At 38.8% G+C, this 19,177-nt stretch overlaps 2 protein-coding genes across 2 annotated transcripts; both read right to left on the reverse strand.

Moving 5' to 3' along the window:
• Nucleotides 1-2,610: 2,610 nt before the first annotated feature.
• emc7b (ER membrane protein complex subunit 7b) lies at nt 2,611-5,851 on the reverse strand. The gene is made up of 5 exons (XM_047574425.1): nt 5,490-5,851; nt 4,194-4,313; nt 3,970-4,108; nt 3,579-3,659; nt 2,611-3,254 (listed from the first exon to the last, which is right to left on the reverse strand). Exons 1-5 carry the CDS (start codon nt 5,720-5,722, stop codon nt 3,105-3,107), a joined length of 723 nt encoding a protein of 240 aa, XP_047430381.1. The 5' UTR covers nt 5,723-5,851; the 3' UTR covers nt 2,611-3,104.
• A 702-nt stretch (nt 5,852-6,553) lies between these two features.
• Nucleotides 6,554-11,950, reverse strand: katnbl1 (katanin p80 subunit B-like 1). The gene is made up of 10 exons (XM_047574526.1): nt 11,792-11,950; nt 11,106-11,230; nt 10,923-10,960; nt 10,428-10,707; nt 10,202-10,317; nt 10,054-10,104; nt 9,494-9,583; nt 9,114-9,218; nt 7,651-7,744; nt 6,554-7,157 (listed from the first exon to the last, which is right to left on the reverse strand). The coding sequence occupies exons 2-10, from the start codon at nt 11,217-11,219 to the stop codon at nt 7,125-7,127; spliced, it is 921 nt and encodes a 306-aa protein (XP_047430482.1). The 5' UTR covers nt 11,220-11,230; nt 11,792-11,950; the 3' UTR covers nt 6,554-7,124.
• Between the last annotated feature and the right edge of the window lie 7,227 nt (nt 11,951-19,177).

The following is a 19,177-nucleotide window of genomic DNA, read 5'->3' on the forward strand; positions in this document are numbered from 1 at the left end:
GTTCATATTAGCCCTTTTAGCCTCATCTATGCTTGAGGCTCAAGTTCATATTAGCCATTAGCCTCACCTGTGCTTAAGGCTCAAGTTCATATTAGCCTTTAGCCTCATCGTTGATTAAGGCTCAAGTTTATATTAGCCTTTAGCCTCATCTATGCTTGAGGCCCAGAGTTATATTAGCCTTTAGCTAGGGAGAACAGATGTCCACTTTTTCCCAGACACGTACACTTTTTGAGACCTAAAAAAACAATATCAAACTTGTCTGGGATTTTGTTCTACTAGAACCTATAACATCAAATTTGCTTTGTGTTTTTCTGTGTGTGTCTCCTCCTGAAAGGTCTTTTTCACAAACTCAAATCTAGTAGCTTTACCTCATCTTTGAGTTATATTATTAGACCTTTAGGTCCCCTTTTATTTTACTCTCACAAAAACACACCCACTTAATCTGGCAACTGTCTCTCTTGTCTTTAAAATAAAGCAATTAGGATTCATTTCTGTTTTTTAATTTTTTGGTTGTTGTTGTTTTGTCACATTTGTACTGGTAAAAGTAAACTAGTGTAACAATTTGTATTCGCATAGTATCCATGCAAGTACAGAAAATAATCACTTTACACATCTACAAAAGAAAACATAACAGTTCAATGATTCCCGAGCAGATTCTGACATTACAGACGACAAATCTTTATTTTTCTAAGCAGACAGATAAAAAACCAGTTGGGCTAAATTACCAAACTCTGAACCTGCCCTTTAAATCTCATATAATCCTCTGTTATTCTAATGCTCAAATGCACTGTATATAAAGGACACAATACAGGCTTACACATTTAAAAACAAACAAACAAAAAAAAGGTTTTATATAATGAAGAACACGTCACACTAATTATTTTACACCTCACACATGGTAAATGTAAATCGTTTAGTGTATACTCGTGTTTCGTGAATGTTTTATTTTTCTTCTTGTTTTCTATCTCGGCTCTCTCAATCGATATTTGATCTTGTGTTTAAGGGCTAATCTGAATGTTTAAGTGTGTGCATTTACACCTGCATCGTGGCTAATGTGACATGTGTGATTGTTTATTGATCGCACCTCTGCTCCTGTCAATAGTCTGTTTAAAAAAAAAAAAAAAAACATAAAAAAAATAACTAAGACTTTGTACACAGGCGGTTGAAGCCGATGTCTTTCCCGACTGAAGCTGTTGTAGATTATCACACTTTTTTTCCCTGGTTTTTATGCTGTAATGTCCCAACGTTTCTCCCTGAACTCTGTGCCTTTAGTTCTGCTTGTGCCGCTTTGTGAATGGATCCGTGCTCAGTGTCCGTCTGCACAGTTTTTGTGAACATGAGCCCCGTGTGTGCTGATATGAACAGTGGAAAAACAAACTAAAACCGAAATGTATTCACAGCCAAATGTCTCATTTCCCTGTTCTTTAAGAGCTATGGAAAAATCATCGCCAAACACAAATAGTCGAATGGTCAAATGTGCCTTGGATAACACGCACTGAAAGCATGACTGTTGCTAAGTGGAGAACAGGCTTCCAAACCAAGAGCTCTCTGGAGACTTCAAAGCTCCCAAGACTCCCATCTTTACTCTGACGCAACAGCAAACGGTAATTAATTAATCCCTCCACAACAGTTGGCTTCATCACAGCTCCACACAGCTCCTTTGATCAATCCTGAAAAAGGGTCCTTTATTATTACAAAGAATTTGGTTTGACTCAATCCACAAAAAAAAACCTACTTTAAAAAGATTAAATCGTGTCTCGAGAGTCGCAGTCAAGCTGGAGGACATTAACACATTCTTACTTTCTGTCTTTTCATTGCATCTTCTGATATGAAAACCACAAAATATTTATAGTCTCTTCCTTCACATCACTGATAATCATAGTCTCTCGTCCTTTCAACCTTATAACCCTCCATCTTCATCAATGGACGGCATTCGCTTGGTTGTCAAGGAGCTCAACAGTCAAGTTTGGCACGTTTTTATTCACTGTTGCTGAAACAAACACGTCGTATCCTTGAGGTCTGATGCAGTTAAAAGTCTAATTTGAATCCTTTCTCAGAAACTCCCTTTCAGCGAATCGAGGCTTTATGTACACGTAAGAGGAAAATAAAACTTACTTTATAGTGTCATAAAGGGTCATTTTAAAGACACAGTCAGCCCAATTTGGGGCCTGTGGGCTAAACTTTGGACATTAATCTCAGAATTCAGATTTTTTTTTTCCTCATTCAAAATTCTGACATTAACGTCCAATAAAGTCTGAACTAAAAGAAAAATGAAATTCATTCATTCTAAACTCTTCCACATTACACGGAATAAAAACTTCTGTCAATCATTTTTCAAAATTACTTTGGACAGTGTTCATCTTGCACATGTTTGGACATCTAGATGAGCTTTTTTTGTCTATTGCTTTAAACCCTTTGTTATTTGTTATTATGTTAGGCCTCCTGTAACTAGTTTGGAGTGACAGAATTAGGATATTTTTCACAAACACATTTAATCCCTGCTTCATTAAAAGATTCTTCTCAAATCTTGAAAGCAACCACTCAGCTCTGTCACCACCTTTGAGAAGGAATGAGAAGATCGCGCTCGAACAAATGAGATGAAACCGCAAGTTGTCATATACCATCACAATTTATTCATCCAGGCTTTTAAATAAGAATTTATCAATGTTAAAATTCAATTTATCTTCATTCACAGTCATATTAACCAAATCGAGAAAAGAAAAAAAAAAAAAGAAAACCTCTGAATATGTATATATGTTCTCTTTCAGGTAGTGGAATTAGCAGCAGTGAAAAAAAAAAAAGCACAATGGAGGGTTAGCACAGAAAAGACTGATGCGTAGCAGGTTAAAGAATGAGAGTATTAGCAGAAATTTATATCAGTGCAGCATGGAGTGGGAAAAAATGAACTCCGCTCAGTTCTCAATAGCGCATTAGAAATAAAGATGTGCTCAAAACATCTGTCAATAAAGAAATCTGTACAATAAACCTAGAAGAGGGGGTGGTGGGGGGGAAATGACACTTAAAAATCTTGCTTCCATGGCATAAGTCAGGCTTATTTTTTTTTTTTTTAGGCAGAATCCAGGAGACGTGTACAGTGTACAGTACTACCTCCTCTTAACAGCTGGCCTGGTGCCCTTGCTGCTGCTGCCTGCCTTGCTGGAGCCCTTGGAGCCAGAGAAGAGCTTGGTCATGAGCTCGGAGACGTCAGGAAGCTCGGGGTTGGGGTTCAGCATGTTCATGGACTGCTCCATTTCCTGCGGGGGCGACGGTGACAGTGAATGAAAACAGCGGCAGGTGGAGGAATGGAGGCTGGGCACGGGCTCTGAACATCCTTTCTGATTCTAATAATATATCGCAAAATGGATGATCCCCGCAGTTATAATAAGCTCACGCCGGCTTTAAGACGCGGCCAGGACAGGATGTGGTGGAGTTAATATAAGCACTCCTTCTGCCACAAATATCACAAAGTCCTTTTTTCTTTTCTTTCAGGAATCCAACATAATTCTTGCCCGCAATAGTTTCAATACAGTTCAGAGACAATGATGAATGAATAATAACACTTTAAGGGAAGTACTTACCTTTCTCATCTCTGGGTCATTGGTGTTGACCACCTTGGGCAGCAGAACGATGATGAGCAGAGGCAGAACCATCATCATAACCTGCGTTTAAACATTAAGAACAAGAAATTCAGATGCAATTCATTCATCTTTGACAGCAGCATCGTGCGGTTTGGAGTCTAACAGCTATTCCCACTAATGAACACAATCTAAGAAGATAAATGTGACAGCTAAAGACAATTGAGACATTTTCTATATTTCCCTTAGGAAGTGAAACATAGTCATTGTGAAACAAAAATGGTGATGAATGTCTTGTGACAAAACCCAACAGTAATGGGAATCAGAGTTTTTGCACAAGAAAGATATGCTCCATATATATGTAATCCACTTATTATCATTTCATTTTTATTACCATTGGGTTCATAAGGAAGTCCGTCCAGCCCCAGGTTTCCCTCTTCATGAAGTAGGTGTGAGGACCGTGAGCTCTGATCTGAAGCGGGTACGGCTGCCGGATGACCTCTGAAGTCTTGATGTAGTTGACGAGGCGCGCCCTACGAAGCCAAACATGGTTCGAGAGGGTTAGCTGCCTCTGAACGTAAAAACAAAAACAACATGTAAAACGGAGTAAGACCTCACCTCATTTTCCCCTTGGATGTGATATCCACGCGCACCGGCTCAAATCTATAGGTGGGGGTGACGATTTCAACGACGTAAGATCCCGACGGGACGTCATTCACAGCGAAACTCCCATCGGTTCTGCAACAAAAGACAGTTTTCTGTTAAAGCTGCACAATTTATTTATAAGAAAACTTTATTTGTCCCCAGCGGGGGGCAATTTAAGGCAGCAGGATGTGCAAGTATGAGACACTATTAGGGAACAAAAAATAGAACAATACAAAGTATATACAAGTAGCTACGCCATAAATGTTTGAACTGTTTTGGCTACAGTAGCTTCAACAAAAACTGTGTGGGCATTTTTGAGCCTGTAATCAGGTGTAAAGTAGTGATGGTCTGTTCACCCAGTTTTTTTTTTTAATATGAAGCTAAATGTTAGAAACGCAACAGAATATGCTACGATAGGTTCCAATAAATAATACTTTAGGTACAAGGCATGTTTAAGCCAGGTTAATGGTTAAGGTTAAGACTCTGGCTTTACAAACCTTTAAAGGTCTGGCCATTTGCCAAAAAAATAAAAAAAAGGATATATATATATGCCACTGTGACAGGTAAACAAATACCAACTCAGAATCAGAATCAGCTTTATTGGTCAAGCATGTGTGTACATATAAGGAATTTGACTCCAGTGACATTGCTCGATTGTACACAAACACAGAACTTAAATAAGGGTAAAAGCATAAAAGCATCAGAAATATCATACTGCACAGCATAAATTAGATTTGAGGAAAGAACATGAAATATGAGGACGACATATGACAATTCTTACTTTGTTGATGGACTAATTTTTTCATAGAAAAAAACAAAATGTTATTAGCAGTTACTTTTATTTCATACCTGCCTCTCAGACACAATCCACCAAAAATAACTGTACACCCATTACACACTGCCCTTATTTTCTGTTGTTGGTATTTTAAATGTAGCGTGTAGCCTCAGTTCCTCTTCTTTGCCCTTAGCCCTCAATAACAAGACGCGTCTCCTGTGGCCTCGGTTTGTTGTTATTGTTACAGCTGCAACTACAACTGCCAAGAAGGGCCTGGCCGAGGTTATAATAAAATTAACAGCCGCGCACATAGACAAAATAGCCACAGCTACACCCCCACCAGAAGTTAAGCTGTGAATTAGCCACAACCATATGGACACTAGAGCCTGGAGCTGCCGTACGGTGACCAGACGCAGCGGACCTCCAGGCTAAAGCCACGAGCTAGCAATGCTAATGCTACCTAATTAGCAGACGTCACTGTAGCCGTTGCTCACCTCAAAAATCCGACATATTCTTCACCTTCCACTAGGACCCGCGCCGTGGACACCCAGTCTTGTGTTTTCACCCCGGGGACGATCGCCCTGCCCTCGATTTTGAACCGATCTCCGTTCGGCTGCGTCGCTACACCTGCCCCAGGCCCCGTTTCCACGTCGGTGAAGCAACGCGTCACGACGAACGCAGCCTGCACGAAAACACACAGCAGCGATATCCTCTCCCTGTTCCACATGATGTCCGTCTTTACTCGATTAAAACGCCGTCTGGGTGTTTGTGCGTCAACATCTATGTGGTCAAGAGCAGTTTGGAGACGGAGCGGAAGCGTCGGCGCATCAGCTGGGACCTGCGGAAGCTGACGTCACTTCGTTGAAACTTTATTGTTCCAACCGTCGATCACACTGTTTAACTGTGAAACTGTAAAATGTGAAACTTTTAACTTTCCTGTCTTCGAAATTAAAGTGTTCGGTTTAAGATTTAAATTGAAATCGTCTTTTCTTAAAAAATGTAATACTAGTTTAATATCATTATAATATTTTAAATCTATTTTAATTGTTACTATTAACAAATAATACGGTAACTGTTGTTAAGGTTTTCACGTTTTCAATCTACTTTTTAAACACCATACTTTATATTTACGTATGTTTTATCTTAAATCGTCATTGTGATTTATTTTCTTTATTATTGTCTTCTTTCTTTATTATTATTATTATTATTATTATTATTATTTTTTTTAAGTTTAAAACGTAATCGTACTCGTCAATTCCGGTTAAGTACTTCCGTTTTCAATAAAGTTTTTAGACTGGGGTAAAAAAACAACAACAGTCTTAACTCTAAAGAAGTAAACCTGAAATACAGGTTTGGCCACCTTGAAAGACAGTAGAGCAAAACCATTTAGCTATTATTTGCTTTTACTTTATCACTACATAAGCATTTCATTGACCTACATGTGAAGCAATAATTATTACAATATCTAAAAAAGGAAAAATTGAGAGCAATGAGCCTATTTCTCATCATTCTTGTGGTTTATTTTCTGCATTTGGAACACACAAAAAAAATGATCACGTTGAGATTTTTATCAAATTTATTTAAAAGAAGTTTAAAAGAATCACTTGTTTTTAACATTGTACGTTATTACAGTCAAATGACATACAAAGAGGCATGAAAACAAGAAGACAAGCGCTAATAACTTAAAGACTGATTCAAGTTCCTGATTCCGGAGAATCCAGACGCCAATAAACAAAAAACAAAACATCAAAACAGTGACGCATTCATAACATCCACACATGCATTTGCATTCCATGGCGAAGAGTGGTGTAGTGAGAGACAAAGAGCTTGGCACTTCATAGAGCGACATTACACCCGGTCTCGTGGAGGTCCACTAAACATGCCCCTTCACAAGACGGTCCACTTCAATGTGAAGCAGTCATTTGCTGTGCAGGAAGGCTCTCGCGGCCCTCCTTTAAGTGTCTCCAGCTCCAACTGAGCGAGTTGTCTGAATTGTCAAGTTCAGTCCCAGTTAAGAGGTTTGAGTAGCGGTACGAACCAGTCCGTTTTTTCTGGCGTCATTATCAGCTCGAAACACAGCCGCAATTGGCAGTAGTGGTCACATCCTGTGTGTGCTACATCGTCAACTGTCAGGGCAGCTGTGATAGATAAGCCTCGACGGCCTGCAAGTAGAGATGGAACATTAGTTCAGTCAGCAAAGCCAGTGAAAACATGCATGCTTTAAAATAATCTTTGGTTTAAGATAATAAAACCACACACTTTCATAATTTCTGCTCTTATTTTTTTATATATCTGTAATTTTCATATCATGATATATGCAAAATAATAATACAAAATACTTCTCTCTTACTAAACTTGTGTTTACCACAAAGCAGGATGTTATAGTTGGAAAAATTAGCCACAGCAACAACCACATGATGATCCTAGATATCTTTTTTTGGGAGTGGATGGGAGTGGTTGGCCGTGTCCACCCAAAATCAACAGGGAGTGGAAAGAGCAGGAGTATTTGTACAGTCTGGTGAAACAGCTCTGTGACACTGCTCATTTTCAAACTTAAACATAGGTCCGTTCAAGGCCTTCAAACAAGTAACAAGAGAAAGTTTCTGTTAACTGTGAGTTATTATAAGCCGAGGAGAAACAACGGCATCCTCTAACCTTTGCCAGTTCTCCCGTAGATCCTGGAACCAAACACAATCGGGCTCCTTCCTTCCACAAGTCTTTCAGTCGCTGCTTCATGACTTCAATATTCCTGCAATAAACAGAGACGTACATTTTTTTGCTGCGACGTTCTCGTAACTTTGACATTAGGTCGTACAAGAGAAATTCAATAGGAAACTGACTGCACAGAAATAACATGTTGACAAACTTGTGAATGGATCTGAAAAACCGGACACCATCTCAATTCATCAGTCCATACTTATGGGTCAAACTGATGATCAGAGTGATAGTGAAGCCTGGTGGATTTCCCAATTTGAAAACTGATGGCTAATTTTAGTTTGTACAAAGGAGCCATGATTACATTAAACAAGCAGTTATACCTGGCTTGACTATATAGCTTTACCCACCTACAGATTAAATTAACATGTCTGTCAGGGTCAATATAGAGTTAATGTAGAGTTACTGTAAAGTTAAAAATAACCAACACACATTCCTTATAAGCCTCAGAATTAACATAACAGTTTTAGGTCAGTAGGTCACAGACCGGTTAACTGGACAAACTGATTTGTCAAAAAGGCAAATATATAATCCACAGTTAAAGCATCGGTAAATATAGAGGGTATGAACGTGACGTCACAGTTACGGCCACTGAGTGTCAAAAAGTGGCAGGTGAGCATTGAGATTAGCCACGTTACCGTCCAATTTAGATGGTATTTAAGCTTAAACAGCATCAAAATTGTAAAATTAATTTAAAAAAAATGAGGAAGAGCTGTTTTGCGATTGACTGAACCAACAGATTTGAAAAGCAGTCAGAGATATATTTTATATTTTTACAGATATCTGCCAAAGAAAAGAGAAGTAAATGGATCGTTGCTTTACAAAGAAACAACTGGAATCTAGACACAGAAACCTGGTGTTGTGTCATATTAATTTATGCTGTATTTTTTGAGGAAGTCATAACTTAAGCTGCTTCTTAAGTTACGTTCTGGAGAGCTGTCAGATAAGTTTGTGGATGTTGTTGTTTTGGCGCAGTTACGGCCGACAGTAACTGTTCCACTTTCAACAATAAACAAAACAATAAAACAATAAACGGGCTACGTGTGATCACTCCTGCTCGTCCTTTTAACATCCAGTCAGACGCTACAGTATTTTATGGCTAATGTAACTTCTCAGTAAAGCTCTTGGCATTAGCATCTTTTATTTAGCTACATTTATCTTAACTGAAATGACCTAAAACTAACTGAAATTGAGGCTAATCCACTTTTCCAAATCCATATTATTTCATATGAATCACTGTCGAGTCCAACTGCCCTTAAACTGATCTGATAATCCACATTTTTCCCAGTCTCCTTGTATTTACCGACACATTTCACCATGTTTTTGACATTCAAGGGGGCGTGGCCCCAGGCGGCAGTGACATCAATGCAATACCCTCTAATATATAAACATCCAGTTCTCACCTGTCTTCTGAACAACTGTCCCGCAGTCTTTTCTCATTTTTAGAAAGTTCTGGCCACCATTTCCTGATGACGGATTGAACCCAGTGTAAACCCACCGTTATGTGTCTGCACATGTACAGAAGAGAAGAGTAGAAGAGGGTTAAACCAAAAAAAAAAAAGTTAGTCAATACATGAATTTTTCATTTTCAATTCTCTCATCTGGCTCATGAATTATTAACATGTTTTCGGTTAAAGGCATTTCACCCCTCGTCCAAGCGATTTCATCAGCTCTCACTTAAATGAGAGCAGGGTTGTCTTTCAGACGTAAACAGCAAGTTCGGTCTCTATAACCTAATAAGAACATTTAGATGAGCGCTGCTGTTCTTGTCAGCGCCACTTACTCTTCATATTTACTGCCAAGAATCACTTTGACTTGGGGCATGAGGTCAACGCAGCAGCCAAGTGACAAACATGGTGCTTCAGTTTGAAGGCTGACGAGAGAGAAGGAAACACAACATGAGAGGAGGGGCGATTATAAAATCAAACCACAAACTGTTTTTAACCGTTGTGTCCTACCACAAACTGTTACACCACAATAAATTATTGATTTAAGACTTAAAAACATGTAGAAAAAAAAAGAAAAAGAACATTAGAGATTTTGTGATTTTTACATTCCAGTGAATTAGTTTAGCGTTTTGTGACTTTAAAGGCTCCTTATGATCAAATGTATTTAATAAAAGCACATATTTACACTGAAGAGACGTCAAAAACATAATTTAGATGTTAAAATATTAATTTATAAAGTGGAAATTCAAAAAGAAACGTGCAGCTTGTTGTTTGGATGTCAACGTGAAATGAGACCGTGCAAAACTGCAACTAATTCAGACTTGAATTAATAAATTGAGAAGGAAAAATATTAGTTGTAGTTAATGTGAAACTGTAAAGCCTAAATGTGACTTACTTGGTTGTTAAGACAGGTAAGCAGTCAAGCAGTACACTTGTGTCTTGAATTCTGTGAAGCCACAAAAAAAAAAAAAAAAAAAGAACGTGGTGTAAAACTGAGACAGAAACACAGACTATTAGCAACAGTATCAGGCCCAGTGGTTTACCTTAACAGGTAGGCCACTAATTCACTGGCATTTCTTCGCCATAGTGTTAGGGCCACTTTAAGTCGAAGATTCCTTCCAAAAAGGACGTGAGTCATAGCTTCGTGGTCCTTCGATAGCTGTATATTAAAAAATAGGACATACAGAGGAAATTCTAAAATGTTGCAGAGAATAGAATCAATAAGGTAATTTTTTCCCCTCCCCAAACACAACCAGGTTTGTTTCCCACCTCGGTAAAGTCGCTGTACTTGGAGCTGGCCCCTGCCATCTTGGAGGCCTCCGCAGAGTTCACCGGGAGCCCACGGCTGTCATTGCAGTGAATGCCCCGCACGTCGTCGGAGCACGTCAGCTCATTTTCTTTGTTGGCCATGCCGGGATCACAGGAGAGGCCTACATCTGAGGCGCCGCGGTGCAGCTTTATGCCCACCTCCGCCAACGCGCAACCCTTCCTCTTGCAGGATGACAGCCGCTTCGCTTTGCCTGGACTGTGTACTCTGTGCACCTGAAATCTGCCGGGAGGGAGACGCGTCAGATGTGAAGCTGTTGTAGTTTGGGAAGTTAAAAAAAAAAACAAAAAATAAATAAAGTTCAAAGTCACACACATTGTGATAGTGGTTATGGAAAAAGTGCCTTAATGGTCCAGTGACTGAGAGGGATGATCCGTGGGACACAGATAGTGAATGAGTGATCGTATGAATCCCACAGAAGTGGATCGGAGACTCACCTGTCTTTATCTAATTCTTCCTTATTAATAATATCCACCTAAAACAAAAGGATAGGGGATGAGGCCACCACTACAGTCTGCACTACTTCAATACCACTGAACTGCACTTCACAGTCACCAGGATTTAAGAGACAAACTTTAAAGGACAGTTATGTTACACACAACCAACAAGCATCTCCATACCTGCTTCATGTTCTTCTCAGCAGAAACCTGCAGGCAGGATCGCAGAAAGCCATTGGATTTACTCTGGTTGACCTTAAAGACTTCCCGTGGCCAAACATGCTTACCAGCTGCCATAATAAGGGACGCTGTTGGACAAACAATTGGGACAATCCCTGATAACGTCAAGTCAAGTTTCAAGAGTCGGGTTTTCTCTTTATATAAAAAGACCCAACAGCGAGAAAGGGTGGCTAACTTTTTTAACAGCGTGTGGTCTAAGACGGAAGTAGTGTCGCTGAAAAACACTAAACGCGCAAGTTAAAGCGAAATAAACAAAAGCAAAAAACGCTAAATTGTGCGAGAGGCGTCGGCTGCTGTTAGCTCGGGAGGCTACATCAAAAACACTAGCAAATGTCACAATATTACAGCTAAACGTAATAAATGCCTTTAAAAAAAAAAAAACAACAAAAACACCTAATATTTAGAGAAGCGAAATTGTGCTTTTAGTTACGTGTCTCGGCTAAAAGTGTCCACGGCTGTTAGCATTTAGCTCAACTATCAAGAAAACACGGAGACGTAGAAAGTAACGAGCTGGGCCGCTAATGCTAGTTAGCCACTTAGCCACTTAGCCTTTCCAACTGAGTGAACATATGGCTCCGCGAGAGCGTTTTGTTATTTCCAGCATTTACACAGGAAAGTTAAATACCAACCGATTCATCTTGTGAGGTGTCACGGGAGCTCCACGCGTGTATATCCGAAAAAATAAAACGTGAAAAACGGTGTTGAACTCAAAGCCGACTCCTCTCCGTTTTCAGAGTTTTACCATTCAAATGAATACACTACCGGTGTGTGGGGATTGTGGGATTGATTTTTTTTTTTTTTTTTAGCCAAGAAAAGCTTAAGTTTCAGCGACGACTGCTGGACGTTAAGGGGACTCGTTAAAATGCTCGAGTATTTATGGCGCCACCTGCTGTCGTGTAGTCTGTAATAAGATAAGATAAGACAGGCGGACTTGATCAATCAATCAATCAATCAATCAATCAATCAATCAATCAATCAATCAATCAATCAATCAATCAATCAATTTTTATTTGTATAGCCCTTTACAATAAAAAGCCATTCAACAATACATAAAAACACGACCCTGAGTAGTACTTGATAGACAGGGTGTGAATTTTCTTTTAATTGTGCATTTCATTACAGTTTTACAATGTGTTTGTTTACAATGGAAATGAGGCATGTTTATTTGTTTATACCCAGAGAGACTGTACTGCTGATTTACTGGTGCTTCACAATAAAAGTATTCGAAACAATACATCAAAACAATATGGAGAGATTGAAGAGACGTTACATAAAAATATAAAATCAGTACATAAAAACACAATTGAAAGGTGCTACAGAGTTTTAAACGCCTTCAGTACACTTAAAAACAAGTCAGAAGTACTTGTCAGAAGTGAATGTGTATTTAAAAAAGTGGGTCTCCAGCTTTGATTTAAATTTTTTAAAGGTTTGTCTACGATAAGATGACAAAAATAAATCAGCACGACAGTGTAATGCTCCATGAGGATGAACAAGTTACACAACCAAGACAACATACTGTAAAATCTCCCTACTTCAACCTCTTGTCTTCATTGTGATTTAGTTGTCTTTTGTTCCATGCAAAAGAAACAAGAGAGCTTCTTTTAGGCAAATGTCTGTTTAATATAGAACAATTTAGGACTTTATATCTGATGTATTTCCCTCTATTTTCACTATTCATTATTAAAAATGATTACATTAATAATCTGATTTTAGCTGCACAAAAGACTTCATGAATTGAGGTAAGAGTCTGGACGTTGATTATAGTCATTAAATTCTCCACTGCAGGGCTTTTAGAAGAGTTGAAACGGAGATGGAGAGATATCAGCAGCAGTTTAGGGGTTGAACACGTCTGAGTAGCGTTTCTCAAAAACGAGTTCTGTCTGCAGTCGGCCGTCTGTCGTTTTGGAAATATGCGCGCAGGTCTATTTGAATGAAGCGTGCGTTCTCCAAACACTGAGGCTGATCGACTGAACTCTCCCTCAAAACGGTTACGAAGAGTTCAGAAGCAGTGGATCATAAGTCACAGCCTGTACAGATATATTAACCATCGAGCCCTGACAAAGACAAAAGTGTCCTTTTCCATTTTGTTTATTTTTTTTTGACAATTTAGTGGTAGTTATCCTTTTTTTTGCAAAAGTGTGTTTTTAAGCAAATTTTGATATTTTAAACTCAAATCCCATAATGCTCCAATTTTACTTTTAACCTGTTACTTGAAAGACAGAGAGAGTCAAACCTTTGGTATTTATGATTAGTACTGAAGTGGATTAAAAGATTTATGTAAAAAAAAAGTAGAGAATTTTTTTAATATAAGCTATTTTTAGGGCATTTTTGAACAGGACACTCTTAATATTCCCAGTGTTCTCAGGCTTTCCTTACACATTTGCATTTTCTAAACTAAATTACCTGGTCGTTACCTTGGTAAACTGTTAGCTTCAGCAAGGTTTTCACGACACGTGGCTGATGCTACCACGTAAACATTGACTATTTTGTCTCCACGACTTCCTTTGACCTAACCACAAGCTCACAACTCCCTTTAAAAGAGAATCTAAAGCTGTACGTGTTACATTTTTTCATCATGCTCACCCCAATTAATATTAATGTAGCGATGGAACATCACATTAAAAATGATGATTACTGGAGGACTGTCTTTACATATTCTTTATCTCTGTCAAGTACCTACAATGTACAGTATGTTCCATTACTTGAGTGATCCACTTTTTTTTTTTAAGAAGAACAAAACATTGACGTAGACAACACATCTCATGCAGCAGCCAGAGCCAGAGCAGCTAATTAGCATACCCTGACAAAGAGCCACTAGCCTGGTTTGTCCAAAGCTAACACAATGTGTTACAAGCTGTACAATAAACATGTTAGAGTTCGCTTGTTCAATCTGTACAAATGTCTGACGTGAAGAATTTCAGGCACACTGTGTTCTTGACTAGTTCTTCGTCAGGTACTTCATGTACCTTCCTGATTGTGCCAAGAAATAACAGGGCACATGACAACTCACCCTAAGATGATAGATTGCAGAGTGTACACTTGTACATAAATATGTAAACAGCGCAACATAATTTCTTTTTTCTTTTGTTTTATTATCTCATCCCTTTGTCACAATACACACACATACACATTCATTTCACTCATGTTCATATTCGCTGTATATACTATATACAGATGTACATACTATTTTTTTATTCTGGAAGTCTATTGATGTTGTACAGTTTTTCTATTTTTTCATACATTCTATTTTATGCTTATTCAAGTGTTGTTGTTTTTTTTTTTTAAATTTATCTTGTTGTACCACTGAGCAAAGTGAGAAAAGAGCCAAATTCCTTGTATGTGTTCACATATCTGGCCAATAAACTCTGATCCTGATTCTGATTTTTTTTTTAAATGTGAACTGAATCAGGCTAGCCTTTTCATCCGTTTCCAGTCTTTTTCTTAAGCTAAGCTAACAAACTGCTGAGTCCACCTACATATTTACTATGCAGATGTTTGACTCTTGGCAAATAAAAATGAGCATATGCAAAAGGGGCTTTGAATAAAGGAAACTGGACTTGTAGAATTTCTTGAAGACGTTTGGCCACTCATCCGAGTGGATTCTTCAGTTCTGAGAGACTGGTGGGAAGTCAAGGTTTAAATCAGTGGGTAAACCCATCAGAAACTTGCTTGACCAGAAACTGCTGTCTCTAATTTCCTTAATGGCTGAATACTGTTAACCTTGAGCCTCTAGTCTCAAGGTGTGAATGTTGTTGAAGCTTCTTGGGGACAGAAGTCAAGACTGAATTGTAAAAAGATGGTAAATTAAATCTCAGTTTTTCCTCAACTTCCCACTAGTCTCTCAGAACTGAAGGAGCTACTCAAATGAGTGGCCAAACGTCTTCAAGAAATTCTTCAAGTCCAGTTGCCTTTATTCAACGCTGTTTGTATTACCATGACTGAGAACCTTCACAGACAAAAATGAGCATAATTATAATTTCATTTGTAGTGATAATTAAGCAGTAATTCTACATTAAAGTGCCTCAGTAACCTTATATATACATTACATTGTTTATTATTCTTCATATTGTAATTATTTAGCACAGATGACTGTTGTATAGCTGTGATCCTGCACTTTTTCTTTAATGATTCCTTCCACAATATCGTTCATTTCACAATGCTGAATGGCTGTTCTGTGTGTGATTTATTTATAATATAAAGAATAAAATGTCCTGGCACGTCTTTTTTCGGTACACTGGAATCCTTAACGGGCAACGTGAATGCCAAAAATCACAAAACAATTCAGAGTGATTGCCGTCATTACCCCCCTTCTGAAGAATGTCAGGCCTGATGCATGTGGAATCTTCTCTGGATGTCTCCACAGGTCCTGAGTGGTCATTTGAAGGGTGGATGAAAACCAACGCAATGCAAATCAATCACCAATGGCTGTTGCCGTCATAGACTCATCTGGCAGTGGCAGTGGACAATCAGAAACACTTGGCAAAAAAAAAAAAGAGGAATTTCCCTACAAGGTATAATGGTGTAATGGGTTTGTAAATGAAGTCCATGAAATCTGAGACTGTGGAAAGAAGACTGAATAGTGTTCTCTTTATTTTTGCAGTTACTTTAATTACCTTCAAAGTCGCATCTGTCTGTTTCCCCAGACAGCCACAAAAATGAAACAGCCTGGTGGCTGTTTCTGTTTATTGTGTCCAAGAACTACAGCGCAGCTGCATGTACCAACCCAAACATACCAAATCTGGGAGATACTCAGGTTTATTTTCATCCGTACGAGACATGGAAATGAATGTTCTGTTCATTTCTGATCATATGAACCGCATCCAAAGCAAATGTTCCAGCTGTTTGATGGAAGTGTAATTTGATTTTGTTACATCATTCAGCGGTAGTTGTAAGAATTTGAACCCCATTAGCGCTGCCATCAGATGCCAGGGAAACTCGAAACAACACAGGCTTTTATAGGCACGTGACAAAATAGTCTGATTAAACACTGTTTAAAATGATTATTTAAAATGTGAACATTAGGTAAATCTAAATTACACAACAAGGAGAAATAAAAAAGACTTGGCAGAATCAATAAATATGAGTTTAAAGAGAAAAAGCTATTTGGTGCATTTACATTAAAGGTCCAGTGTCTAGAATATCCTTCCATCCATGCACTAACTAAAACCACATGTGCCATAGAGAATCACGGGGGCTGAAGCTGATCCAAACTGGCAATGAGGGTGAGACAGGGTACACTTTGCCAGTCCATCACAGGATACAGCGACAAAACACCACTCACATGCACAACTTTGTCCAATTTAGATTCACCAGTAAACCAAACATGCAAGACTTTGGACCGTGGGAAGAAGCACCCTGAGAAAACTCATTAAAAGCTGCAGCATTAACGCATCTCTTATCATGGAATGGAATATAATAATTGTAATTTCTTGTAATATTCTTTGACCAGTGTTTTTGTTAGCTTAGAATGAGTCTTTTACATCTGGATGTAACCACGCTGTGCCACCATATTTCTGCAGTAGGCCCAGAAATGTAGGAGATGTGGTTGCAATTAAGAAGCTCACCACTAGATGTCACTAAATCTGGCATACGTGTCCTTTAAATCTTTGGAAAGTTGAACTCATACATTTTCTTTATGAAATTGTCAGAGCCTCAGTAATCTGTGTCAGGTTTATAATCTAAGAGTTATAAACCCTGATTTGTACAGAACACATGCACCAAACATGGCAATCCAATGAAACAGCTTTGCCCAAGTTGCCATAAAAATTGAAGACAGACCAAAGAAAGCTATTTTAAGCTATTAAGATATTTCTCTGATTTGCTTTACAGATGCGACAGGTGTTTCTGATATTGTGTCCACCACATGCATCCCACACAATGGTGGTTCTGTAACACATGTTAGCCATTAGATGGTATTTGTTTTGATTTGTTAAGTAATAAAACTTAAGCTTTAGGCAGGAAATCGGGAAGACATTCTTCTTTCGGGAGAATAAAAATGTTATGTACACTGTAACAAATGGCTGTGAAATCTACAGTTATGTTTCATTATCACTGAAACAGCGCTGCTGCACGAAGCTTCAGTAATTAATTAATTACAGTTCGACAAGAAAGTACAACCAACTTAAAGTGTAGAAGTGGTAGAGGTTGAATATCATGACCAAGAAACCAAATATTACACAAAAACAATATAATAATATATACACAGACTAAAATGCACTTGCACGCACTTGCTGCAGGTAAATCCTAATATGGTATTTTGTAAAAAATGATTAACAGCATCATGAAACCCTGCAGTGATTGCCTGTGTATTTGGATTAACAAAACCTGCTCAGTGAAATACAAATTTTACATTATATGTTTGTTTAATGAGTCAAAATGGATTATGTTCTGCATGTGTCAACCCACCAAGTTAAACAGCTCACAGCCTGTGTTCATTTCTGTCCCCTGAGACCTTAATGTAAACATCTTCTTTAAAATAAAAGAAAATAACATGAAGCTGGAGATAAACATGGAGTGCTAAATCTGATTTCCCCAGACAAAGGTAGCCACCCACAAAGGCGTAAGCGCATTAGGAGATTTACATTAGCAAAGGAAGGATTTATATGACAAAGTTTCCTCCAGATGAAAACAGAGTGCTTGCTGGAGTCCGCGGGGGTTGGATATTTAAGCTGGAATTTGTTTGACGGTGCAGAAAAATAACCTCATATTTGTGAAAGGCTAAATCTGCCTTAGCAGGATGTGCTTATTGCTAAGACGCAGACTTGTAACGTTTGTGGTGAAACATGAATGAAACTGTTGCTCAACCAAAGCTGGTGGACACAGTGTAACCAATCCAGTCTGTGAGCCCGTCCAACTCTCTGGGTTATTCTTCTGCATCAAACATTCAGTCAACAGTCGTGTGTCATTGTCATAGAGGTGACAAATAGTAACTTTTACTGTCCATTTATTTGACAAAAATATTTCCAGCAGATTCAAAGCTCCACAGTGAGCTGTGTCGAAAAAGTTCCATTATGATTGATGTTTTGGGGCACGTGAACATATATATAAACCCATCGGACAGTAGGAGTGAATAACATTGGCCATTGTATTGTGACAATATTATGTTCTACTGGGAAACTTCCATAGCAATGACACAGACACACACATAAACAAAAAAACATGAAGAACAGCACAAGCTGTTGACCTGACCTCCAAATTGACTAGATCACAAACAGCTCTTACCTTGGGAGAGATAACAAACAAGCAAACTAATGAGTTACTTTCTTTTATCACGAGAGGGAAGAGGACAAGGTTTTGAATTTACTAAGACCAATCAACATTGCCCCATAACGTGTCTTCTCCTGCCTCCACCTCTTCGCAGAAGCCCCTCAGATCAGGGGATGAAAAAGCTCTGGCCTGTTGCTCTTGAATTTACTTGTCGGTAATTGCGTTGGCGTTACATAAGACTATCACGGCAGCTCGTGAAGGGGATGCTCGTCCGCAAAACCGAATGAAATCAAGCAGATGGCACAGATCTCAGGACAAGGGGGAGGTGGAACAGATTTTAACAGTCTGGTCATATGATTTAAGGACCGGGCAGAGGTTCCCTGGGGAAATGGCTAATAACCCTTCTAACCAATAAACCTGCACCTCAGCTGACCCTCTGTAGAAGTCTTTACTTACATCATCCTGCACTGCTCCTGTGATCGAGCTATGTCCTTCTCGTGCAGCAGAGTGCCCTCCACTGATGTGATTTTACCGAGGTAACGATGTCTAACACGTATCAGCTGCATGGCTGGAGTGTGGGAGCGTTTCTATTCTTTTTGAAGTAGTCAGGGACTTCACACAAGGTTTCCGAGATTCTGATTTTTATCTCTGACTTGGCGAGGAGTAACAGTCACGTTTTATGTACCATTACGAGCGATGGAAGAAAAGAAGTCAGCACGCTCCAATATCCTTAAACCTGCTCTCATTTGCAAGTTGACAAATCGAGTTTGGATATTTCTTCACTACCTGCGGCCACGGCCGCACCGAAG

The sequence above is a fragment of the Mugil cephalus genome, chromosome 21, assembly GCF_022458985.1.
Source record: "Mugil cephalus isolate CIBA_MC_2020 chromosome 21, CIBA_Mcephalus_1.1, whole genome shotgun sequence".
NCBI lineage: Eukaryota > Metazoa > Chordata > Actinopteri > Mugiliformes > Mugilidae > Mugil > Mugil cephalus.

Excerpts from the sequence above, each read along its gene's own strand:
- emc7b (XM_047574425.1), bottom strand. The coding sequence starts at position 5,722 with ATGTGGAACAGGGAGAGGATATCGCTGCTGTGTGTTTTCGTGCAGGCT. Across the intron at positions 3,660-3,969 it reads ACTTCCTTATGAACCCAATG|GTTATGATGATGGTTCTGCC; the intron begins GTAATAAAAATG and ends GTTTAAACGCAG. Across the intron at positions 3,255-3,578 it reads ATGACCCAGAGATGAGAAAG|GAAATGGAGCAGTCCATGAA; the intron begins GTAAGTACTTCC and ends TCGCCCCCGCAG.
- katnbl1 (XM_047574526.1), bottom strand. The coding sequence starts at position 11,219 with ATGGCAGCTGGTAAGCATGTTTGGCCACGGGAAGTCTTTAAGGTCAAC. Across the intron at positions 9,219-9,493 it reads CTTGGCAGTAAATATGAAGA|ACACATAACGGTGGGTTTAC; the intron begins GTAAGTGGCGCT and ends GTACATGTGCAG. Across the intron at positions 7,745-9,113 it reads GACAGTTGTTCAGAAGACAG|GAATATTGAAGTCATGAAGC; the intron begins GTGAGAACTGGA and ends TGTTTATTGCAG.